Source organism: Myotis davidii, unplaced genomic scaffold (genome assembly GCF_000327345.1).
Source record: "Myotis davidii unplaced genomic scaffold, ASM32734v1 scaffold555, whole genome shotgun sequence".
Lineage (NCBI taxonomy): Eukaryota > Metazoa > Chordata > Mammalia > Chiroptera > Vespertilionidae > Myotis > Myotis davidii.
The window spans coordinates 406,614-427,194 of NW_006286315.1; the positions used below are offsets into that span (position 1 = coordinate 406,614).

The window sequence follows — 20,581 nt, forward strand, 5'->3', positions numbered from 1 at the left end:
CACGGATACTGCCTACCAGTGTCCTTGTGACTCGAGACACCTGCGCCTGGAACACGGGCTCTCTTCCTCCCTCAAGAAGGCGCTCTACTGCCTCGCTGGCAACCGAGGTGGGCCCCACAGTCCCCGCCCCTTTCTGGCACCCAAGCCTTGATCACACATGTACCCCATAGAGCAAGCATGTCAAACATGTGCCGAAGGAGTGTGCCATGCTTGCCATAGAGCCCCAGCTTTTAGCCAAGTTGCCTGCAGCCCTCAGAGCTAATGGATGAAGCGGGGCCGGGATGGGTAAGAGGCCTAGTGTGCTCCAGGGCCAGAGAGCTCCATGGGCTCTGTTTGCAACATGCAGTGCGGGATGTCTGGCTTTGACCACTGGCTCCAAGGTCATCTCAAGTCTGCACACTGGAGTGCGGCCAGGACCCCGCCCTCCAGAGCACACCTGTTCCCCATCCCTGGGAGAGAAGCATGTGTGAAGGACACACTAGCCTTTGGCCCAATTAGATTTTTTAAAACTAAGTACAAATACCATCAGGTGCTCTTTTTATAGCACCAAGAACCTGTGCCTGTTAAACACATGCCAACCGCTCACCTACGTGGGAAAGCCACACAGGCAGCGCCACTGTTCTGCACCAGTCAGGTGATGCCCCGGGAAAGGTCACAGGCGGCCTGAACCTTTAAAACCCCAGGCGCGACGAGCAGTCCCTGTGGGGCTTCAGAGCTGTAGCAGCTCTGCATGGGCCTCTCAGCTGTGTTTCTTAATATACTTCCCTTTATAAATTGTTTTTATTTTTTTAAAGGAACAAAAGGAGAAAATTGATACCAAAGAACATCCATTCCTGGTTCTTTACAGAATTCCCACCACCTTTGGTAGAAGCTGCATTTCGGGTGAGTGTGTCTAATGCCTCAAGAGCTGTGTGACTTGTGGCCGTTGGCGGGTAGGCACTAAGCCCAGAGGCCTGGTGGGGTCCCTCTGCGTGACCGGCAAAGCTGGGAAGAACCCTGGCCAGGCGGGTGCCTGGAGCAGGGAGGGCAGTGAGCCAGTGTCCCACCACTAGCCCGAGCGCGTCCTCAGGCTGGTGACCCTTATAGGGCTTGTCTTCTGGTGGGTGGAGGGGTGAGAAGACCCAGGTCCCCTCCTTGGCGCTGGAGCCTGGCTCTGCATGCTGGCGAGGGCTGAGGCGCACCTGGCTGCTCAGTACTGCCCATGAAGTCAGTTACTCAGCCTTGGGCTCCACCAGCTACATGTGCCTGGACTGAGGGAAGATGGGGCACCGTCTCCTCTAATCCAGACCCACATGCAAATGTCCTTCCTCCTCCAGAATGAAGGGTACCAGGCTGATGGGGGTGCTGCTCACCCTGACTGGTGTGCTGCATGTGGTCCTGCCCCTGAGAATAGCAGCTTTCAACATCCAGACTTTCGGGGAGACCAAGATGTCCAATGCCACCCTCTCCAACTACATCGTGCAGGTAGGTCCAGGCCAGCGGTCAGTCCTGAAGGCAATCAGACTGTTAGGCCTCTGCTCTCAGCCCAGTCAGCTGTGGGGATAGGGCCCTTATCACTACCGTGGCTGACGTCATCAGGCCAACTGATGTGACAGAACCTGGGAATAGAGGCTTGGCTCCTGCAGGGACTTGGAGTGGGCAGGGCCTAGACACCCCAGTCTCCGTCTAGCCCAGGGGTGGGCAAACTTTTTGACTCGAGGGCCACAATGGGTTCTTAAACTGGACCGGAGGGCCGGAACAAAAGCATGGATGTTCCGGCCTGCGGGCCGTAGTTTGCCCACGGCTGGTCTAGCCTGTCCCCACTCAGCACCACTGTGGCCCTGTCCCTAGATCCTGAGTCGCTATGACATTGCTGTGATCCAGGAGGTCAGAGACAACCACCTGACGGCCGTGGGGAAGCTGCTGGACAGACTGAATCAGTGCGTGAGGGGGCAGGGTACTGGGAAGCACACGGGACAGTGATCATCCCTTCAGGGCATGATGCCACTTCGGCTGCAGGGACACTGACATGGGCGGGAGCCCTGCTGTCGGTGGCAGGATGTCCCTGATGGGTACATTTGTTTCCTCAATCTAGGGATGACCCCAACACCTATCACTACATAGTCAGCGAGCCACTGGGTCGCAGCAGCTATAAGGAGCGCTACCTCTTTGTGTTCAGGTAAAACCCAGGTGCCGAAAGATGAGGCCACCTCCTCTAAGGTCACTGGCAGAAGTGGGGGTGGCGGGTGTCTAGAAAGCCCATGGGCCTCTCCTCCAGGTGTGGGGGCAAGAACTGGAGGCCACAGAGCAGGGACCGAGTTGGGCCTCACCATCTGGGCAAAAGGAGCAGTGGGCTGGTGGATCTGTGTGATGTCCCACCTTAGACCAGGCCCCCTGCCCGCAGCAACAGGTCGGTTTGGCAAAGCTGTGCCCCAGCCCCAGGTTAAGCACCCTCTGGCCTGGCCTTCCGCAGGCCGGACCAGGTGTCGGTGCTGGACAGCTACCAGTATGACGATGGCTGCGAGCCCTGTGGAAATGATACCTTCAGCAGAGAGCCAGCTGTGGTCAGGTTCTCCTCCCCATTCACCCGTGAGTGCTGCCGCCCCAGAGGCTCCTCTGCCCTGCCTGGCCAGGGGGGCTCTGCCTGGCCCTCCTAGACGCCTTGAGAAGCCACAGCACATCATGCCCCCACCATGCACCTCTCTGGGGAGCTTGGTGCCGTCCTCATTCCTAGTGCTTTGGGCTTATGTTTAAGTTACTTAGGGAAACGTCCATCCTCCCCCCACTACTTCTCTCCCGGGGCTGTTTCATGTATCCCCCATCCCAAACACATGACAGCCAGGCCAGTGCACCCTCGGACCAGGACTGCCTCCCAGCTCCGCTCCCCACCTCCTTGCGTAGCACGACCATCTTCTCCACAGAGGTCAAGGAGTTTGCCATCGTCCCCCTGCATGCGGCCCCACTGGATGCGGTGGCTGAAATCGACTCTCTATACGAAGTCTACCTGGACGTCCGGCAGAAGTGGGACATGGAGGTGAGGCCCCACACATTGGATTGAGCTCTTAAGGGCCCGGTTCTGTCCCTGGGCCAATCAGCTGGTGTCTCCTGGTAGGACATTATGTTCATGGGCGACTTCAACGCTGGCTGCAGCTACGTGACCCCTTCGCATTGGTCATCCATCCGCCTGCGCACAATCCCCACCTTCCAGTGGCTGATTCCTGACACCGCCGACACTACGGTTACGTCCACGCACTGTGCCTACGACAGGTGAGCAGACTCTGCGCCCCCGTGGGTTCTGCAGGCCCAGGTAGGGAAGGGGCACTTGGACAAGCAGCCTCGCTTTCCATCTCAGCCGTTTCAGAAATGGTTTCCAAGACCTTTGAGGAGACATTCACCCTCCTGAGCCTTGGACCACTTATGAAGTGGAATAAAAAGCAGCATTCCTTCACTTTAGGAAAAGCACACGTAGGGTAACATGATGCTGGTCTTTTCCTCTGGGCAGTCTCAGGTAGACAGGTCGGCCAGCAGTGCCAGTTTGGGCGTGTACACCCACACCTGAGTCTGGGCTGGTCCTGCCTTCCCTGAGCAGTGCCATCCAGGGGCCAGCGAGGCCAGATGGGAGCTGGCTCCTGCTGGGATCGGAGGTTTAAGTGCACAGAGCTGGGCAGTGGGCTGAAGGGGCCTTTTTTGTGTCTGGCACTGTAGGATCGTGGTCGCCGGAACTCTGCTCCAAAATGCCATTGTTCCCGACTCAGCTGGCACCTTTGACTTCCAAGCTGCTTATGGACTGAGCAACCAGACTGTATGTGACCATTCTTTACAGCCTGTAGCTCTTGGGGGCCTAGGACGCAGGGGCGGAGTGAGAGCCGGACCCGCGGGACTTGTAGCAGTCGCTGCTTTTTTCATTGATTTGTCCACAGCCTGGGAGCCTCCTCCCTGGCCGATGGCAGTGCAGTATCTGGGTGCACACCTGGCCCTCAGGGAGGACTGCCACACGGGCACCCCTGCTCACTGCATGTTTCTCCACAGGCCCAAGCCATCAGTGACCACTACCCGGTGGAGGTGACGCTCAAGAGAGCCTGACAAGAGCAGGCCCAGGGCCCCGGCTGGACACCTGGGGCTTCTCTAGCTTGCCTGTGGCTGCTCCTGGGGACCTGCACGAAGAACTGAAGACGACGGCTGATCCTGTTGTCACCTTCAGGTTCTGGGGATAGAGTTTAGGAAACGAGTGCGAGTTCCCTGAGCACAGGGCCAGCGCCCCCTCTCTCGCCTCCCTACTGTCCCCCCGACCACTATCCCAGCTTGAGGAAGGGGCTGGAAAGTAGGCTTTTTCTCACTGTACCTGCATCCATCGTAAGCATGGGGTTGTGGCACCAGAGTAACTTACCCTGTTTGTATGCACACAGAATCCAGCATTTAGATGAAGAAATATCTTTTAATTTAAGTAAATAAAGCTCTAAAGGGGGTGTTCACATTGGTGGCATCCAGTCGTTCCTTCCCGGCTCCTCCTCCCATGACAGAGGCGCACAGTCCATTGTCACCTTCCCTGGAGCCCTGACAGCGCAGGGAAGACGTGGGGCTCCCACAGCTGCTGTGCTGCACCCTGGCCAACAGGGCCCAGACGTCAGTGTCGCTCCAGGGCCTTGACGAGCAGGTTGTTCAAGCGGCCCACCATGGGCCGGGGGTCATCGACCAGCCCTGCTGCGATCATGGCGTTCTCATAGATCTGAAAGGCAGGGTGGTTACCTTGTTAATGGGGTGGGGGCCCTGTCCTAGCTCCAACTCGGGGACATTTTAATGTGGAGAGAAGGAAGGAAGAGAGCTATTCCTCCTTAAAACAGGGTGTTAGAGGCAACAGCTGTCCAACCACAAAGGAAGGTGCAGCCCTCTGTTCTCACGCTCTCAGCCAGTCTCCAGGAGACTCACCTGATCGACAAGCAGCTGGGCCAGCTCAGGCTCGCTCTCTCTCAGCTGGCTGAGCTTCCGGATCAGTATGTGCCTGCAACAGAACCCCCAGAAGTGAGCTCAGGGCTGTGCCCCCCGCACAAGGGCCTCTCACTTCTGAGATGTTGGAGTTACTAGAACATTCAAAAAAGTGTAATAGGACAGTTCAGTGTAAAAAAAAAATAAGGCATACAAAAATTTAGGAAGATGTAAATAATCACTGACAGATAATGAGATTGGTTATATACCCAAAGAAACACTTGAGTTTTGATATTAGAAAATGCAATACGTACTAAAACCAATACAAACTTAAACAATGAAGGGAAAGAATTTAACATATAAAAAGACATATATCAGTGCTTGGAGACCATAATTAAAGATGAAAATTTTTCCTAGCTTAATACACACACACATATTGTTTTATACTAAGAGTTTAATTTTATACCTTAACAATCTAATATAGAATTCATAAAAGTAAATATGGAAGAAAAGAGCCAGGAGAGCTGGAGGAGGGAGTCCCAGATGTCAGTAAATAGTTTAATTCTGGAAAACGAAAAGGCAACAACTAAATGCAAAAAATGTAAACATTTTCTAAAGAGCCACACACGTGGGGATTTCATTTGTACCTGATTAAAGGCAGTGTTTCACAAGAGGGGAAAAGACAGGGTAACTGGCCAGCCAACCAATAAAGTTTGATTCCCACCATATTCTTTTGACCAAATTCCAGGAGGATCAAATGTAAAATATTAGAAGAAAATGGAAAAAACGTTTTCTAATCTCAGAAGGAAAAGCCTTCCAAGCAGAATACAAACCCAGAAGTTAAAAATAAAATGATATATCTCTGACAATATAAAAACTGCAATTCTTGCCCTAGCTGGGTTGGCTCAGTGGATAAAGCGTCGGCCTGTGGACAGAAGGGTCCCAGGTTCGGTTCCAGTCAAGGGCACATGCCCAGGTTGCAGGCTCGATCCCCAGTAGGGGGTGTGCAGGAGGCAGCCAATCAATGATTCTCATCATTGATGTTTCTATCTCTCTGTCCCTTTCTCTCTGAAATCAAAATATTTTTTAAAAAAAACAATTCTTTTCTGCACAGGAAAAAAAATACCATAAATATAATGTCTGACCTCTGACCTTACTCATAAGAAACGTATATTAAAATCATAATTTTTCACTATGAGAATGGTAAAAATTGAGAAGTTTGCTAAAACTGAAGGCATTGGAGAAACATAAATTTGTCTAACTTCTATAGAGGACAATTGGAATCTATAAAAATTAAACATGGATGGTGCTCTGAGACTTAACACTTTTTCCTCACAGTACTATTTAAAATCAGAATCACTTTTAAAATATATATATTTTTTAATTGATTTCAGACAGGAAGGGAGAGGGAGAGAGAAACATCAATGATGAGAGAGAATCACTGACTGGCTGCCCCCTACTGGAGATTGAGCCCACCACCCGGGCATGTGCTCTTGACCAGAATTGAACCCAGGACCCTTCAGTCCACAGGTTGACGCTCTATCCTGAGCCAAACCAGCTAGGTCAGAACACTTTTTAAAAAGCAAGTGGCTCAGTTGGTTGAGCATCATCCCGTGTACCAGGTTCAGTTCTGGGTCAGGGTGCATATAGGAGGCAACCGATAGATGTTTCTCTAAAACCAATAAAAACATATTTTTTTAAAAAGAAGAAAAAGCAAGGAAGGAACCCCTGCATAGCAAGTTACTACTTGTACAACAGTGGAAGCCACAGATGAGTCTGCACACACACAGGATCTATGAAAAGATAAATGCGAAATGTAATGTGGCTGTATTGGGGGCAAAGGTAGGAGGGAAATTTCACTATGGATTTTATTAAATTTATTTAACATTTTTGGTGAACTATGTAATTTCATTGAAAGATTACTGTTGTATATAAAATCAATCTTAAAAAACCTGTTTTCAACAGTTAGAAAATGAAATTTCAAAATATCCAATAAATGTGACACATCAAAGAATAACTACAAAAAATGTGTAGGGCCGAAACCGGTTTGGCTCAGTGGATAGCGCATCGGCCTGCGGACTGAAAGGTCCCGGGATTGATTCCGGTCAAGGGCATGTACCTGGGTTGCGGGCACATCCCCAGTAGGAGATGTGCAGGAGGCAGCTGATCGATGTTTCTCTCTCATCGATGTTTCTAACTCTCTATCTCTCTCCCTTCCTCTCTGTAAAAAATCAATAAAATATATTTTAAAAAAAATGTGTAGGAACTCTACAGAAAACGTAAGTTACCAAAAGACATTAAGACCTAGTAAATATATATTGCGAACATGGACGGAAAAAATTGACCATAAAGATACTAATTCTTGAAATTGATGTATGTGCACAGGAGGACCTAGAGTAGCCAAGGCAGCCTTGAAGGTAAATAAAGGAGTAAGCAATCACTCACTGGCTGCGAAGGCTCGGGGAAAGCTGAGTAATTAAGACAGTGCAGTGCCGCTAAAGACAGAACAACAGACCAGACACATGTATAGACACCTGATACTCTATGATGCAGAAGGCAATTTGGATGGCTGGGGTGGGGGACAAAATAAGTTCATGATTTTGGTGATAGATTTCTTAAGAACCAAAAAAGCACCTAACCAAAATTTATGAATTTGATTATATTAAGAACTTATCAAAAGACCTCTTAATGCAGGTGAAAAGACAGAGTGGGAATAGAGATTTGCAACTGATAAAGTATGTAATATAATTACAAATCAAATTTTAAAAAAGAACCCAACAGGATCTATATATTAAAAAAGGCTAATATGCTAAGTGACCGTTCAACTGGTAGCTATGACATGCACTGACCACCAGGGAGCAGATGCTCAACGCACAGGCATGGAAACATGGAACAGACTGATGAATCTCAAGAGGGATGGGGAAGGGGAGAGGGTGGAGAGAGATTAACCAAAGATCTTATATACATACTAGAGGCCCGGTGCTGTGCATGGGTGGGGTCCCTCGGCCTGGCCTGCGGAGATCGGGCAATTCATGCACGGGACCTCCGACATCCTCCAAGGAGTCCCGGATTGCGAGAGGGCGCAGGCCAGGCCGAGGGACCCTATTAATGAATAAAGTCTTACCCTTTTTCAGGTCACAAGAAAGCCAAGGACAAGGCCTTAAGTAAAAGTAGAGACCTGTGGGTTCTCACGCTCTGCTGGGGGGAGCTGGCACCAGCATGCTGGAAGCAGCTGGGCATGACCCAGCCTAGCTAAGCATATGGCAGTTTCACACCTGGGTGCACAACTCGGAGAAACTCACGCATGCACATACATGTGTGTCAGGGACAAGAATGTTCAGAGCAACTGTTCCCAACAGCCCCAAACAGAAACTACCCGAATGTTGGTCAAAAGAGAATACATAATGGTGCTGGGGCAGCTTCAGCCCATGAACATTACTCAGCTATGAAAACAAACCATAGCTCCCTCCACAGGGACAGAGTGAAGAAAGTAAGACTTCACATCAACAGACAAGACAGTCTGTTAAGGATGCACAGAGAGACCATAAAGCAAAGCAATTATCACAAAAGTCAGGACTATGGTTACCTGAGGGACAGAATTCTAACAGCATCCGAGGGCCGGCAAGGCTGTTGCTTTTTTACTTTACGTGGGTATAGTTTAAAGTTAAATTGAATAGTTTAATCACACAGGTGCTGTATGTATAAACTTTATGCATTTTTCCTATGTGTTAGGAATAAAACCATTTTAAAGGAGTAGCTGGCAGGTCAGATACAAGCTTGCTGTTCCTGGGCACCGAGGCCCAGGGAGCCGGCAGCCTTACCGGGGGTTGACCTCCAGGGTGGGCTGCAGGAGCTGCGCGCGCTCCTCCTGGGTCTTGGCCAGCTGCTGCATGCGCAGGAAGTGCCGGGCCGCCCCCATCTCCAGCACCGTGATCATTGCGGGGTGCGTGTCCAGTCGAAGCGTCACCTGTAAGCAGGGCCAGGGCCAGGGGTGAGGGGGACACTGGGATGGCAGTTTTGGCCAGGGGTGAAGCTTCCCCAGATGACCAGGCAGAACATAGGTCTCCAGGGATGAACTCTCAGGCCTCCCAACCATCCACGAATGAGAAGGGAGCCTGAACTGCAGCCCATACCATGTTCCTAACAGCATCCCACTTGGGGGCTCCCTCTATCCCCCAAAGTCATTACCTAATGTGTCAATTACAGCCTAACATCCATCTCGCTTGGTGTCCTCTGCCCCTCTCCCCTCCCAGGGCCACTGCCAAGTCCTATAGCAACTAAGATCACCTACGCCTGGCTGTTCCATTTCCCCAGGCCCAGCCTCTCCCCCAGTCTGTCTGCAGTTCCTTCCCTCAACCCCGTCCTTCCAGAACGCTGGAGCCTCCTTCCTGCAGACCTCACCGTCACCCACACCCTTTCTGCGGCCCTCTGGCCCGACTTCATCAAATACATCTTTTCCCAACAAGCAGTCACAAGCCCCTCTCCCTGACCAGGCCTTCCCCTTCGTCCACCCCATAGGCCTCTGGCCTCCTGACACACCGGAGTCTCTAAGCCTGCTGGGCCCACAGCACACCCCTCCTGGCAGCATGGTACCTGAGCTCTAACTCACATCCAGCTCCATGACGTCCTCGCTATAGGACCTGGGGATGTACTTTGCCTCCTGCCCTTCACAGGATGGGGGTAATTCTACCTGCCTCATAGTTATCTGAGCTTAAATGAGTCCCTACAGTGAAGCGTGGACACAGTGAATGTGTTACACAGAGAAATCCCGGCTGCATGCCTTGCTTCTCGATGCTCCCTACCAAGAGTCCCTCCTCTTTCTATCTGTGCCCATCCCTCCCCCGCAGAGTCCTGCTGCTCCTCCCAGAGCCCTGTGCCCACCCTCTGCTCTTGGCCATCCCCACCTGCACACCCGCCTGTCCCTTGGGGCGACTCCTGGACTCTTCCTGAGCCAGTACCTGCACTGGGTACCTGTTCTCTGGTGGCTGGCTTTCTCTTCCAACTCTGAGCTGGACCTGGTTCTGGCTCTCTGAAGTCAGAACCCCCGCTGGACTGTAAGGTCCCCAAGGGCTGGACTGGAAACCCTTGCGTCCTACACTACCACAGTTCCTTTGGGGCCTGGACCAGGCTAGCTTTGGGGTGGCCAACTGGGAACCCCTCTTCTCGGCTTCTACTTGCCCACCAGGCCATTGGCTGTTCACCTTTCACTACTTTCTAGTTCCCACCTGCGCTATAAAGTGGAGGAAACAAGTCAGCTGAGCTTGCCTGTCCTGCCCCAGCAACACCCCTGGACACACGTGGCTGCACACACGTAAGCTCAAACGCAGAAGCGGCAGTGACACGCTTGGTCTCTGCCACATATCACAGCTTCAGTCGCCATTGGGAGAACTCCCACCAGGCCAGCGACTCAGAGCCGGCAGGCTGCCAAGTTGTGTGGTCACTGGAGCCATGGGAGCCGAGTGGTGGCGTCTCCAGAAGACCTCACCTTCACGTTGGTGACACGCGACCCCAGCGCATTTCTCATCCAGGCCATCAGGTCCTCCATCTCCTTTTCTGACAGGCGGTCATCAGCTTGAGGAGAGACGTGAGTGAGCTCAGAGGCCGTTCTCCGTAATTCCCATCTCATTCCCATGGGGGCCTGAAATGTTGACATTCCAACGCCAAGTGTCCAACTGCCCCACCCCACCCTGGTCATCGGCACAAAGAAGCCACCAGAGATGCTTTCATCTAAAATCCAGTGGATAATGCCCTGACTGGTTTAGCTCAGAGGATAGAGCATCGGCCTGCGGACTGAAAGGTCCCAAGTTCGATTCCGGTCAAGGGCATGTACCTTGGTTGCGGGCACATCCCCAGTAGGAGTGTGCAAGAGGCAGCTGATCAATGTTTCTCTCTCATCGATGTTTCTAACTCTCTATCCCTCTCTCTTCCTCTCTGTAAAAAAATCAATAAAATATATTTTAAAAAAATAAAATCCAGCGGATAAAACGGAACCTCAGAAGGACATTTCGGTTGCCCCGAAGCCCATGTGGTTTCGTTAGAGCTTAAAGAAGGTATTTTTGGATTCTCTTAGGAAGTCAACTCGGAAGGGGCCCTGGAGAGAACTGGGAGCTAAATGGGAACATTCTCTGTAATCATTAAGGCGTTCCCAAACTGCTGTCTGTGCAGGTTTATGGCCCCAGGTAGAACTGAGAACAGAAAATCCCTAGAAACTCACGTTGCAGGACAGAAGGCTCTGTAGCAGAGTGTCAGCCCGTGGGCCATCCCAGCCTCACCTGCACCCCAGGCCACCACCCACCTCTGCCTAGAGAAAAAGGTAGAACCAACCTGGAGATTTGTCTTCAAACTTCTCCTCCTTGTAGTGATCGACAACGATGTCCGTTTCCACGGAGATCAGCTTCTTCTTGTCAAATTCACGAAGGTGAAGCAAGGTCAGCTCATCAAACTGCTCATAGCAGAAGAGAACCTGTGAGGGCCCAAGAACATCTCCATCAGGCTTGGTGAGGACTCCGCCCACGACAGAGAGAGGGCCATGGGAGTAAGGGCTGCAGGCTGGGCCCCCAGTCCTGGAACAGCCACATGGGATGCTGCTGGGGCATCCTGGGCCTTTAGAGATGAGGCGGATTGCCAGAGGGTGGGAAGGGAGGCTCTGGCTATGTCTTAGTAATAGAAACAGTGATTCTACTTACAGAGAAATCCCCATGTCACCTCCTACAGGGACAAACTAGATGGCAGACTTCAGCCTGGGCCTCTGTGCCCCCGGACGTGTGGCTTTCCCGGGTCGTGGGCACATTCAGCCATCTCCCACTAAGCAGAGAGGCACCCCCCACCCCGCTGCCTTGGGTGCTCAGACTCCACCTTGTCCCCTGATCTGGTCCCAGCAGCCTGTAGGGATGCAGCCTGCCCTGTTGCTCACCCACCTCCATGTTTTTCTGCTTCATGGCCTCATAGTAGGGTGAGTGCTCAGCCAGGTGCCGGTTGGGGGTGCACAGGTAGTAGATGTTGCGGGTGCCGGCCTGCATGCGGCTGGCGTAGTCCACGAGGCTGGTCAGCTGCCCAGCGGGCAGCGCCGAGGACTCATACCGCAACAACTTTGCAATATCCTCCTGAAAACAAAGGGCAGGTCACTGCTCATTCCAGATCCTCACTGCCCCTGGACCCAGCATCCTCCCTTCGTCCCCAGTCACAGTGGGCATGTGGACATCAGTATAAAGTCCACATTTCCCGGCCTTCCTCCAACCAGGTGACTAGTCCTTCTCCTTCCTGTCGGCTGAAATGCAATGTGACTGCTGGAGAAGTCTTGATTCCCGGTGGGAGCTGCCTGGTAAGGACAGAGGAGCAGCAACAAGCTGGGGGGCTGGATCCCTGATGCCATCAGCCTGGACATGACCCGAGACATAAACTCTGCCTTCTCTATACCAGACACACTGACAAACACAGCACAGACAAGTACTGGGGACACTGTGAAGAGCGAGGGAGGGCACACAGAGGGCTGGGCCCAGATGAAAGAGACGTGACGGAGAGGGAAGGTGGACAGAAAGCAGAAAAAAAGGTATCAAATAAGGATGTGGAAACCCACCTGGGAGTCATGCTCTAATTCAGACGTTAAGCCTGCGCGTATGCACACATCAGGGTCCCCATAACAAACACGAATACACTGAGAGAATGTTTATCGAGCCCTCCGAAAAGCCACTGGCATGCAGTGACCCCCCAGCTGCTGTCAACCAGACCCAGGCAGGAGCCGGCCACTCGAAGTGAGGAGTGCCCAGGGAGGAAGCGGAGTGGGAACCTCAGACTGCCCAGCGGCACTCCAGTCCCACCCTCCCCTAGGGAATGAAGAACAATCCCCTTGGGAGCCCTCCATCCTTGCTACTGTTCTAGAGCAAAAGATGAAACCTCGACACTGGGACTGACTGCTTACTGGGGATCAAAATGTTCTGGAATGATATATCAGTGATGTTTGCACAACCTTGTGAATGTACCAAGTGTAACTAAATTATCCACTTTAATAGGGTGAATTTTACTATGTGAATTATATCACACTGAAAATTGCCAGCCCTGTCTGGCTGGTGTGGCTCAGTGATTGAGCATCGACTCATGAGCCAGAAGGTCATAGTTCGATTCCCAGTCAAGGGACATGCCTGGTTGCAGGCTTGATTCCCAGTAGGGGGCATGCAGGAGACAGCCAATTGATGATTCTCTCTCATCATTGATGTTTCTTATCTTTATCTCCCTTTCTCTTCCTCTCTCTGAAATTTAAAATAAAAATAAAAAATGGTTTAAAAATGGCCAGTCCTGGCTGGTGTGACTCCGTTGGTTGGACCATCATCCCATACACCAAAACGTGGTGGGGTTTGATCCAGGCACATACTCAGGCTGTGGGCTTAATCCCTGGTCGGGGCGTGTACAGGAGGCAACTGATCAATGTTTCTCACTCATATTGATGTTTCCCTCTCTCTCTCCCTCTCCTTTCCTTTCTCTCTCAAATCAATAAAAACATATCCTCAGGTGAAGATTTAAAAAAAAAATAAAAGGCCAAAATATGTTTATTGAAGAATCATATCATATATAAGTAATGCTGCACGGTGAATTGAACTGAGGCCCCAGGAGCACCATGTTAAAGTTCCACCCATCACATGATGAACATGCCCTGATGACACAATGTCCCTGCCTCCACTGCCCTGGTGAACAGTACCTGGCCCTGGCCCTGCCTTTGTGAACTCCTGAGCCCCCTGAATACATACCTACTTCCTTCCGGCCTCCGGTGAGAGGACTGAGGGAGATGAGCCTAGTCCCACAGGACAAAGTGAGGACACTCCGGAGCTGCATTTACTGGCTCCCGGGCAGCAGTAGCTGGGGTGCCTGGATATGCCAGTGTCATGTCCTAGGAAGCTCAGGTTTCTGGCCTCCACCAGCTTCCTCCACAGCCCAAGGCAGCAGGGAGAAAGGCCCAGAAACCTGGAATCTTACCTTGACCTCCTGTTCAGCAGTGGTCACAATGCCCTCTCTCATGAACAAGCCATAATCTTCAAAAAACTTGGCATATGTCTCAGCGTCTTTTTTACTCTGGTCAACGAAGAATTTTATTAGCCTCTGTTGTAGAACGTCCCGGAGTTTCCTACAGCACAGAAATGAATGTATCATGAACCAGCAACTTTGATGAAATACTAATAATCAAATTAGTGAAAACAACATACCATTCTGGTCAAATTTTTAAAAATGGAAAAAGAAAGGGTGACCCTTGGCAAACACCAGGTGGGAAGACGCGCCCCTAAAGGCAGGAAGGTGGAATGACAGCCCTTTGTGGAGGGCAGCAACAGCCCACCCAACCTTGATGGTTCCAACTGTCCAGATTGCTCCCTGGGAAATATAATGAGTCATCAAGACTTACGGAGCAGGAGTTTCACTGTAGCACATAAAAGACAATACAATTACGAACAACCTCAGTGGTCAAACAGGAGAGAATAGACTGAAATGAAAGTGCAGTCGTTAAAAATCACCTCCTGCCCTAACCGGCTTGACTCAGTGGACAGAGCGTTGGCCTACGGACTGAAAGGTTCCAGGTTTGATTCTGGTCAAGGGCATGTACCTTGGTTGTGGGCACATCCCCAGTAGAGGGTGTGCAGGAGGCAGCTGATTGATGTTTCTCTCTCATCGATGTTTCTAACTCTTCATCCCTTTCTCTTCCTCTGTAAAAAAATCAATCAAAAATATTTTTAAAAAAAATCACCTCCTGCCCTAGCTGGTTTGGCTCAGTGGATAGAGCACTGGCGTGCAGACTAAAGGGTCCTGGGTTCGATTTCAGTCAAGGGCATGCATCTTGGTTGCAGACTCAATCCCTGGCCCTAATTGGGGCATATACGGGAGATAACCAATTGATGTGTCTCTCTCACAATGATGTTTCTCTCTTTCTCTCCCTCTCCCACTATTTCTAAAAATCAATGGAAAAAATATATTTGACTGAGGATTAACAACAACAAAAAATCACATCCTAGCCTTAACCGGTTAGGCTCAGTGGATAGAGCGTCGGCCTGCGGACTGAAGGGTCCCAGGTTCAATGCCGGTCAAGGGCATGTACCTTGGTTGCGGGCACATCCCCAGTAGGAGGTGTGCAGGAGGCAGCTGGTCGATGTTTCTCTCCCATCGATGTTTCTGACTCTCTATCCCTCTCCCTTTCTCTCTGTAAAAAAACCAATAAAATATATTTTTAAAAAAATTTTTTAAAAATCACATCCTAGCCCTGGCTGGTGTTGCTCAGTTGGTTGGGTGTTGTCCCAGGCATTAAAAGGTTTCAGGTTTGATCCCCAGTGTGGAGTGTGCAGGAGGCAGTTAATCAATGATTCTCTCTCATCACTGATGGTTCTTTCAATCTCCCTTCCTCTCTCTGAAATCAATTTTTTAAAAAAATTCCAATATGAATAAATTAGTGTATGTATATACATATGTATAACAAAACTATACTACTCTCTGTACATTATAGTTTTGCATAATTAGGATCCATACTATATATACAATATATACACTATAGCTTGGACTATATAACTGGATATACTATGTGCACACTACAATATTACAAAATTGGGATTTTGTGAATCAAGGTGTTAGCTTCAGCATTATTTAATGGTATAAAATTATGAGCAACTTGGAATCCTTTCCCAATGTATATATGTATCAAATCACCATGATTTACACTTTAAACATAGTTTTATATGTCAATTATGCCTCTCATAAAGTTGAAATTTTAAAATGTTAGTAAACAATTATATTTAACTAGAGGCCGGTGCATAAAATTCGTGCACTTGGGGGGGGGGTGTCCCCTAGCCTGGCCTGTGCCCTCTCACAGTGCGGGAGCCCCGCAATTGATCACCCCAAAGAGGTAGGCCCCACCCATCCATCCAGAGCTCCTCAATGGATTGCCCTAAAGAGGCAGGCCGGAACCGGGGGTCCCACCTCTGCACTGCACACATAGTGTCAAGCCCCCACCCACCTGCGCACACCTCACCACGCATGCAGCCCCGCCACCCTGCTGTGCACGCAGACTTCTGGTGATGGCTCGTTATGGTGTGAGGGTGTCATGACCATTAGCATATTAGCTCTTTATTATATAGGATATAAAAAGTAAAAATAAAGAACCATTTTGAAAATTCTTAGTGGAATTAGGGGTATTTTTATTCCCTTCTTAATATTTTGCCTTTCCTTTAAAAGAAATGAAATGACCATGTATTTCTTTAATAATCCTAGATAGGGGAGCAGTAATGTTTAACATTCATTTAAGCTTTTCCTCTTCTACTCATGTCCTGAATGAGTGTGTTCTTTAGACACAGGGTGGCATGAGACCAGGCAGCACCCAAACCTGTGGCAGGGGAGCCACAGCAGCTGGGACAGGGAAGAGCACCAGGAGGCTGTCCCCACAGGGGAGCGGAGGGGAAGCTTGGCATGGAGTGTCCAGGCCCCAAGGACCCCAGAGGAGGGTGTCCAGACTGGCAGTCGTGGGCAGCTCCCTGTGTGGAGTCAGAGCCCAAGTGGGTAAAGCTATGTCAGGGCATGGCAGTGGTGAGGGCAGACCAGGAGGGGGACTGGCCAAAGGCAATACAGGAAGGAAAATGAGAGGCAGACTTCTCATCATCACAGGGAGCAAACAGGGAAGTCCCAGTGTGCTGGGTGAACTCAGTAGCTGCAGAAACAAGGATGGAGGCAGATTACACACAAGTACACACACTCTCACTGCTCAGCTGTCTACTGAGAGGACCTGGGAGAAGGGAATGCCCAACAGCAATGGCATCCCTAGTGCCCAGATCTTGGCTTAATACCACTCTCCATTCAAATGAATCCAGCTCCTTGGAGGAATGAGCAATTCCAGGGCTAGGAAATGATGTGGGCAAAACACAAGGCGAACCCGAAACATCCTGTGCCAGAAGTGAGCAAGTGCTCAGAGCACCACGGGCATGTCAAAGGGCCAGGAGTCAGCCTGCATGGGCTCCTGCTGGCTAAACTGGGGACCGTTTGGGCATCAACATAAATAATGACGCCCTAGCTGGTTTGGCTCGGTGGATAGAGCATCAGCCTGAGGACTGAAGGCTCCCAGGTTTGATTCCGGTCAAGGGCACATGGCCGGGTTGCAGGCTCAATCCCCAGTGGGGGGTGTGCAGGAGGCAGCCAATCAATGATTCTCTCATCCTTGATGTTTCTCTCTCTCTCTCCCTCTTCCTTCCTCTCTGAAATCAATAAAAATATATTTAAAAAATATATATGTAAATAAAGACACTAATAAGTTATAACCCACTAAGTAAAATAGGAAATCAGCTCATACAAATCAATTATGGATATTAAAAAAAATAAAATTGATAAATAGATGGAAAATTTGATGAAGCAACATGTTCTTCACATAGCTGCAAAACACCACTCTGCAATATGATGTTTTAATTACAAATGAGAGGAACTTCACACAAAGAAGGCTGGCACATGGCCCCTTCATCATGTCAACTTGTAAATTGCCAGAACAGGACAAATCAAAGCCAGGCCCCATCTGACAGGATGCAGTCGTTTGTGCTAGTGCTGCATCCACGACCCACACGAGGGCAGTCCACAGTCACTGGCCGGAAACCTCCAGAAGCACCTTGGTCACAAAAGCCAGGGAAAGACCGGAACTCGGCCTGAGGAGGCTGGAGGGACTATTAAGGCACGTGTAACTGCACTGCTCCCCCTAACACGGCGGCACAAGTGAGTGAGTCCGAGGGTTAGACAGCGGTGGGGCCGCACCAGCCAACTCCCTCGCCGGAGGCTGCCCTGCAGCCAGGGTAGAATGCTTGTTCATCGGAAATATACCCTAAGGTACTTGGGGAGCACTGGGCATCGGGCGGACACCTTGCTCTCAAAGGGCACGCGGGAAATTTCCTCTGTATCATGTTTCCACCTTTTCTGTAAGTGCATGGTTCTTTCAAACACATCATTTAAGGCTGACTCTTTTCTTGCCAACCTGAGCCTCAGACTGACAATCTAGCCCTTGAGAACCACAAGCAGCAACAAGTGGCTGGACACACGCTGCCTGAGCCTCGGGTCAGCCCAGCCCTGCTGCTGGGAACAGCACATGCCTGTGGTCAGACAGTGCGGGCTCCAATACAGGCTCCCTCAGTGACTGCTGTGACCTCTCCGCAACTCAGTTTCCGGTTCTGGGTGAGAATGAACACCAGTCACAGTAGCTATTGCCGCAAGCAGGATGGGGACACGAGAACCCGGCCACCTCAGCCCACGGGGATTCCAAGGGCAACATCTCCAAAAGAGGGTCTGGTCCAGGGCCGGCCCTCGCCTACTCCACAACGTCAGTGACCTTCTGGGACCAAGGCCAGGTGATCTCCTGGCTCTGATCCTATCCTTAGCCTCATCCACACCAGAGACCGCCTACCTGGACTCTCCCCAGCTGTGGCCACCCGGGTTGGCTAATGGAGGCTGGCTAAGGGAGGGGACATGTCCCTGCACAGCCATAATTTTCCTCAATGTGTCAGTCCTCCCACCCTTTTTACAAAAACGTGAAGCAAAACATGAGGCAAAGCACGCGTGATCTGCACACATTCTCCGGGCACAAGCCCCTCAGCCACAGCCTCAACACAGCTCCTCACTCTGCTCTCACTCCCTGCAGCCACCCTGGCCCTCTGTTGGCTAAGATGGGCCATTGAGGGCCTCTCAGCAGGTGCCTGGCCCTGGAGGCTTACCTGATTAGAGCGCTTTCCTGGAGGAGCTCCCGGCTGAGGTTCAGGGGAATGTCCTCACTGTCCACCACACCTTAGAGAGACACGGCACATCAGGACCTTGGCGGTGCCTGAGACGCTGCCCCGCCCTCCTGAAGGGCCACTGGCTTCCCACCAGGCCTCCACATTCTCCTTCCAAGCCCACAGGACGCCAGACCCCATGAAGGTAAGGCAGAGGCAAGAAAGACAAAGGCAGGAGACTCAGTGGGCCAACACCACCCCGGCCCCTGCAAGTCCTGACGTCCTGGAATTTATGCGGACGCCTCCGTCAGGACGATGTGACCAGAAGAAAAGCAGGCAAGGCTGGGAGCCTTTGCCAGTGAAGTTTCTAACATTTCAGCTTCACTTTGACACTGAAAACCACTTCTGGATTTTACTTTTAAAGTCATAAATATGTCGTGGGTATTTTGCATCTTTTTATGCCATGATGAATACAAAGGTTTATATGCTGAGTTTTTTTTTTTTATTAAACTACAATCTATTTAAATGCAAGTCAGTTCATGTCTAAATCTAAAACTCATGTAATATCTTTAAACACTAAAATAACTCAAGTCCTAGCCGGTTTTGCTCAGTGGATAGAGCATCGGCCCACAGATGCAGGGTCCTGGGTTCAATTCTGGTCAAGGGCATGTACCTCGATTGCAGGCTCCTCCCAGGCCTAGGCCCTGGTTGGGACTTGTGCAGGAGGCAACCAATTGATGTGTTTCTCTCACATCAGTATTTCTCTCTGTCTTTCCCTCTCTCCTCCACTTGCTCTAAAAATCAATGAAAAAATATCCTCAGGTGAGGCTTAAAAATGAATGAATGAATGAATGAATAAATAAATAAAATAACTCAATTTAAACATGTCCATCTGTCCCATTTCCCCCAAATCAACCAAGACTAGTATCTGGAGGCAGTCAGCTTCCTAGGAGGCTCTGTGAGCATGCCCATCTGGCTCGCCCAGACACAGCTGGGGCTGCTTCCCTGACACCACACTCGTTAGAGATGAGCTCCTTCTGCCCAGCCAGTGAGGCTCAGTGGTTGAGCATCAACCTATGAACCAGGAGGTCATGGTTTGATTCCCGGTCGGGGCACGTGCCCAGGTTGCGGACTCAATCCCGGTAGGGGGTGTGTAGGAGGTAACCAATCAATGATTCTCTCTCATCACTGATGTTTCTCCCTCTCCCTCCTCTGAAATCAATAAAAAATATATATTTTAAATAAAAGATGAACTCCTTCAAACGCAGGCAGCACACTGGGCCATAGGCAGGGAGCCACACCTGTCCCAGGGCACTGGCCCCATACCTCGAACGAAACGCAGCCACTTGGGCAGGATATCAGTGGCCTTGGTCTGGATGAGGACTTTGCGGCTGTACAAAGAGATGCTGGAGCTCAGCTCCCGGCTCACATCAAACATGGATGGTTTCTGTGGGCAAGGAAGAAAGGGCAGTGTCAGCTGCACATGGGGGCAGAAACTACAAGGTCATGGGGAGCCCTGATGAACCACCCTGCCCTACTGGGACTGGCCTGGGAGTTGTGGGGTGGACATGCAGTGATCCAGAAGCAGAGCTAGGCCAGGAGACCCCCCACATCTGCCTGTTCAGAATTCAAATGCCCAGGGAGGACCCCCAACAACAGCTCTCGGGGGGCCTTCTCTGGGCAGCCGCTGCCTTCCCCAATCCACTCTCCCTGGAGGATATTACAAAAGGAAGACTCACTAGTATGTCCCGTAAGCAGAACCAAACCTGCTAGGGGTTGGGGGTTAGCAAACTACAGCTCATTGATCAAATCTGGCTCATCACCCAGTTTGTGTAGCCTAGAATGGCTTTTTCATTTTTAAATGGTTGGGGGGAAAAACAAAAGACGATACTTCATGGTGAGAGATACATGCAAAATAAATTCCTATCTAGTTTCCTGGACACGACTCTGCCTGTTCCTTGAGGTGCAGGTGTGGT

The 20,581-nt window shown here is 50.7% G+C and overlaps 2 protein-coding genes across 2 annotated transcripts in view; one reads left to right on the forward strand and one right to left on the reverse strand.

The window, feature by feature from the left end:
• On the forward strand, nucleotides 1–4,451 carry DNASE1 (deoxyribonuclease I). The gene is made up of 10 exons (XM_006757880.2): nucleotides 1–107; nucleotides 795–882; nucleotides 1,317–1,464; nucleotides 1,831–1,919; nucleotides 2,075–2,158; nucleotides 2,453–2,568; nucleotides 2,901–3,013; nucleotides 3,092–3,246; nucleotides 3,685–3,781; nucleotides 4,009–4,451. Exons 3-10 carry the CDS (start codon nucleotides 1,318–1,320, stop codon nucleotides 4,060–4,062), a joined length of 855 nt encoding a protein of 284 aa, XP_006757943.1. The 5' UTR covers nucleotides 1–107; nucleotides 795–882; nucleotide 1,317; the 3' UTR covers nucleotides 4,063–4,451.
• Nucleotides 4,395–20,581, reverse strand: part of TRAP1 (TNF receptor-associated protein 1) — a 27,872-nt gene continuing 11,685 nt past the window's right edge. The window contains exons 10-18 of the mRNA XM_006757876.2: nucleotides 19,932–20,052; nucleotides 18,609–18,678; nucleotides 13,870–14,017; nucleotides 11,820–12,005; nucleotides 11,227–11,365; nucleotides 10,388–10,473; nucleotides 8,724–8,869; nucleotides 4,906–4,978; nucleotides 4,395–4,705 (exon numbers count right to left, since the gene is read on the reverse strand). Of these exons, the coding sequence (XP_006757939.1) occupies nucleotides 4,604–4,705; nucleotides 4,906–4,978; nucleotides 8,724–8,869; nucleotides 10,388–10,473; nucleotides 11,227–11,365; nucleotides 11,820–12,005; nucleotides 13,870–14,017; nucleotides 18,609–18,678; nucleotides 19,932–20,052 (1,071 nt within the window). The 3' untranslated portion in view covers nucleotides 4,395–4,603. The remainder of the gene's footprint in view (nucleotides 4,706–4,905; nucleotides 4,979–8,723; nucleotides 8,870–10,387; nucleotides 10,474–11,226; nucleotides 11,366–11,819; nucleotides 12,006–13,869; nucleotides 14,018–18,608; nucleotides 18,679–19,931; nucleotides 20,053–20,581) is intronic.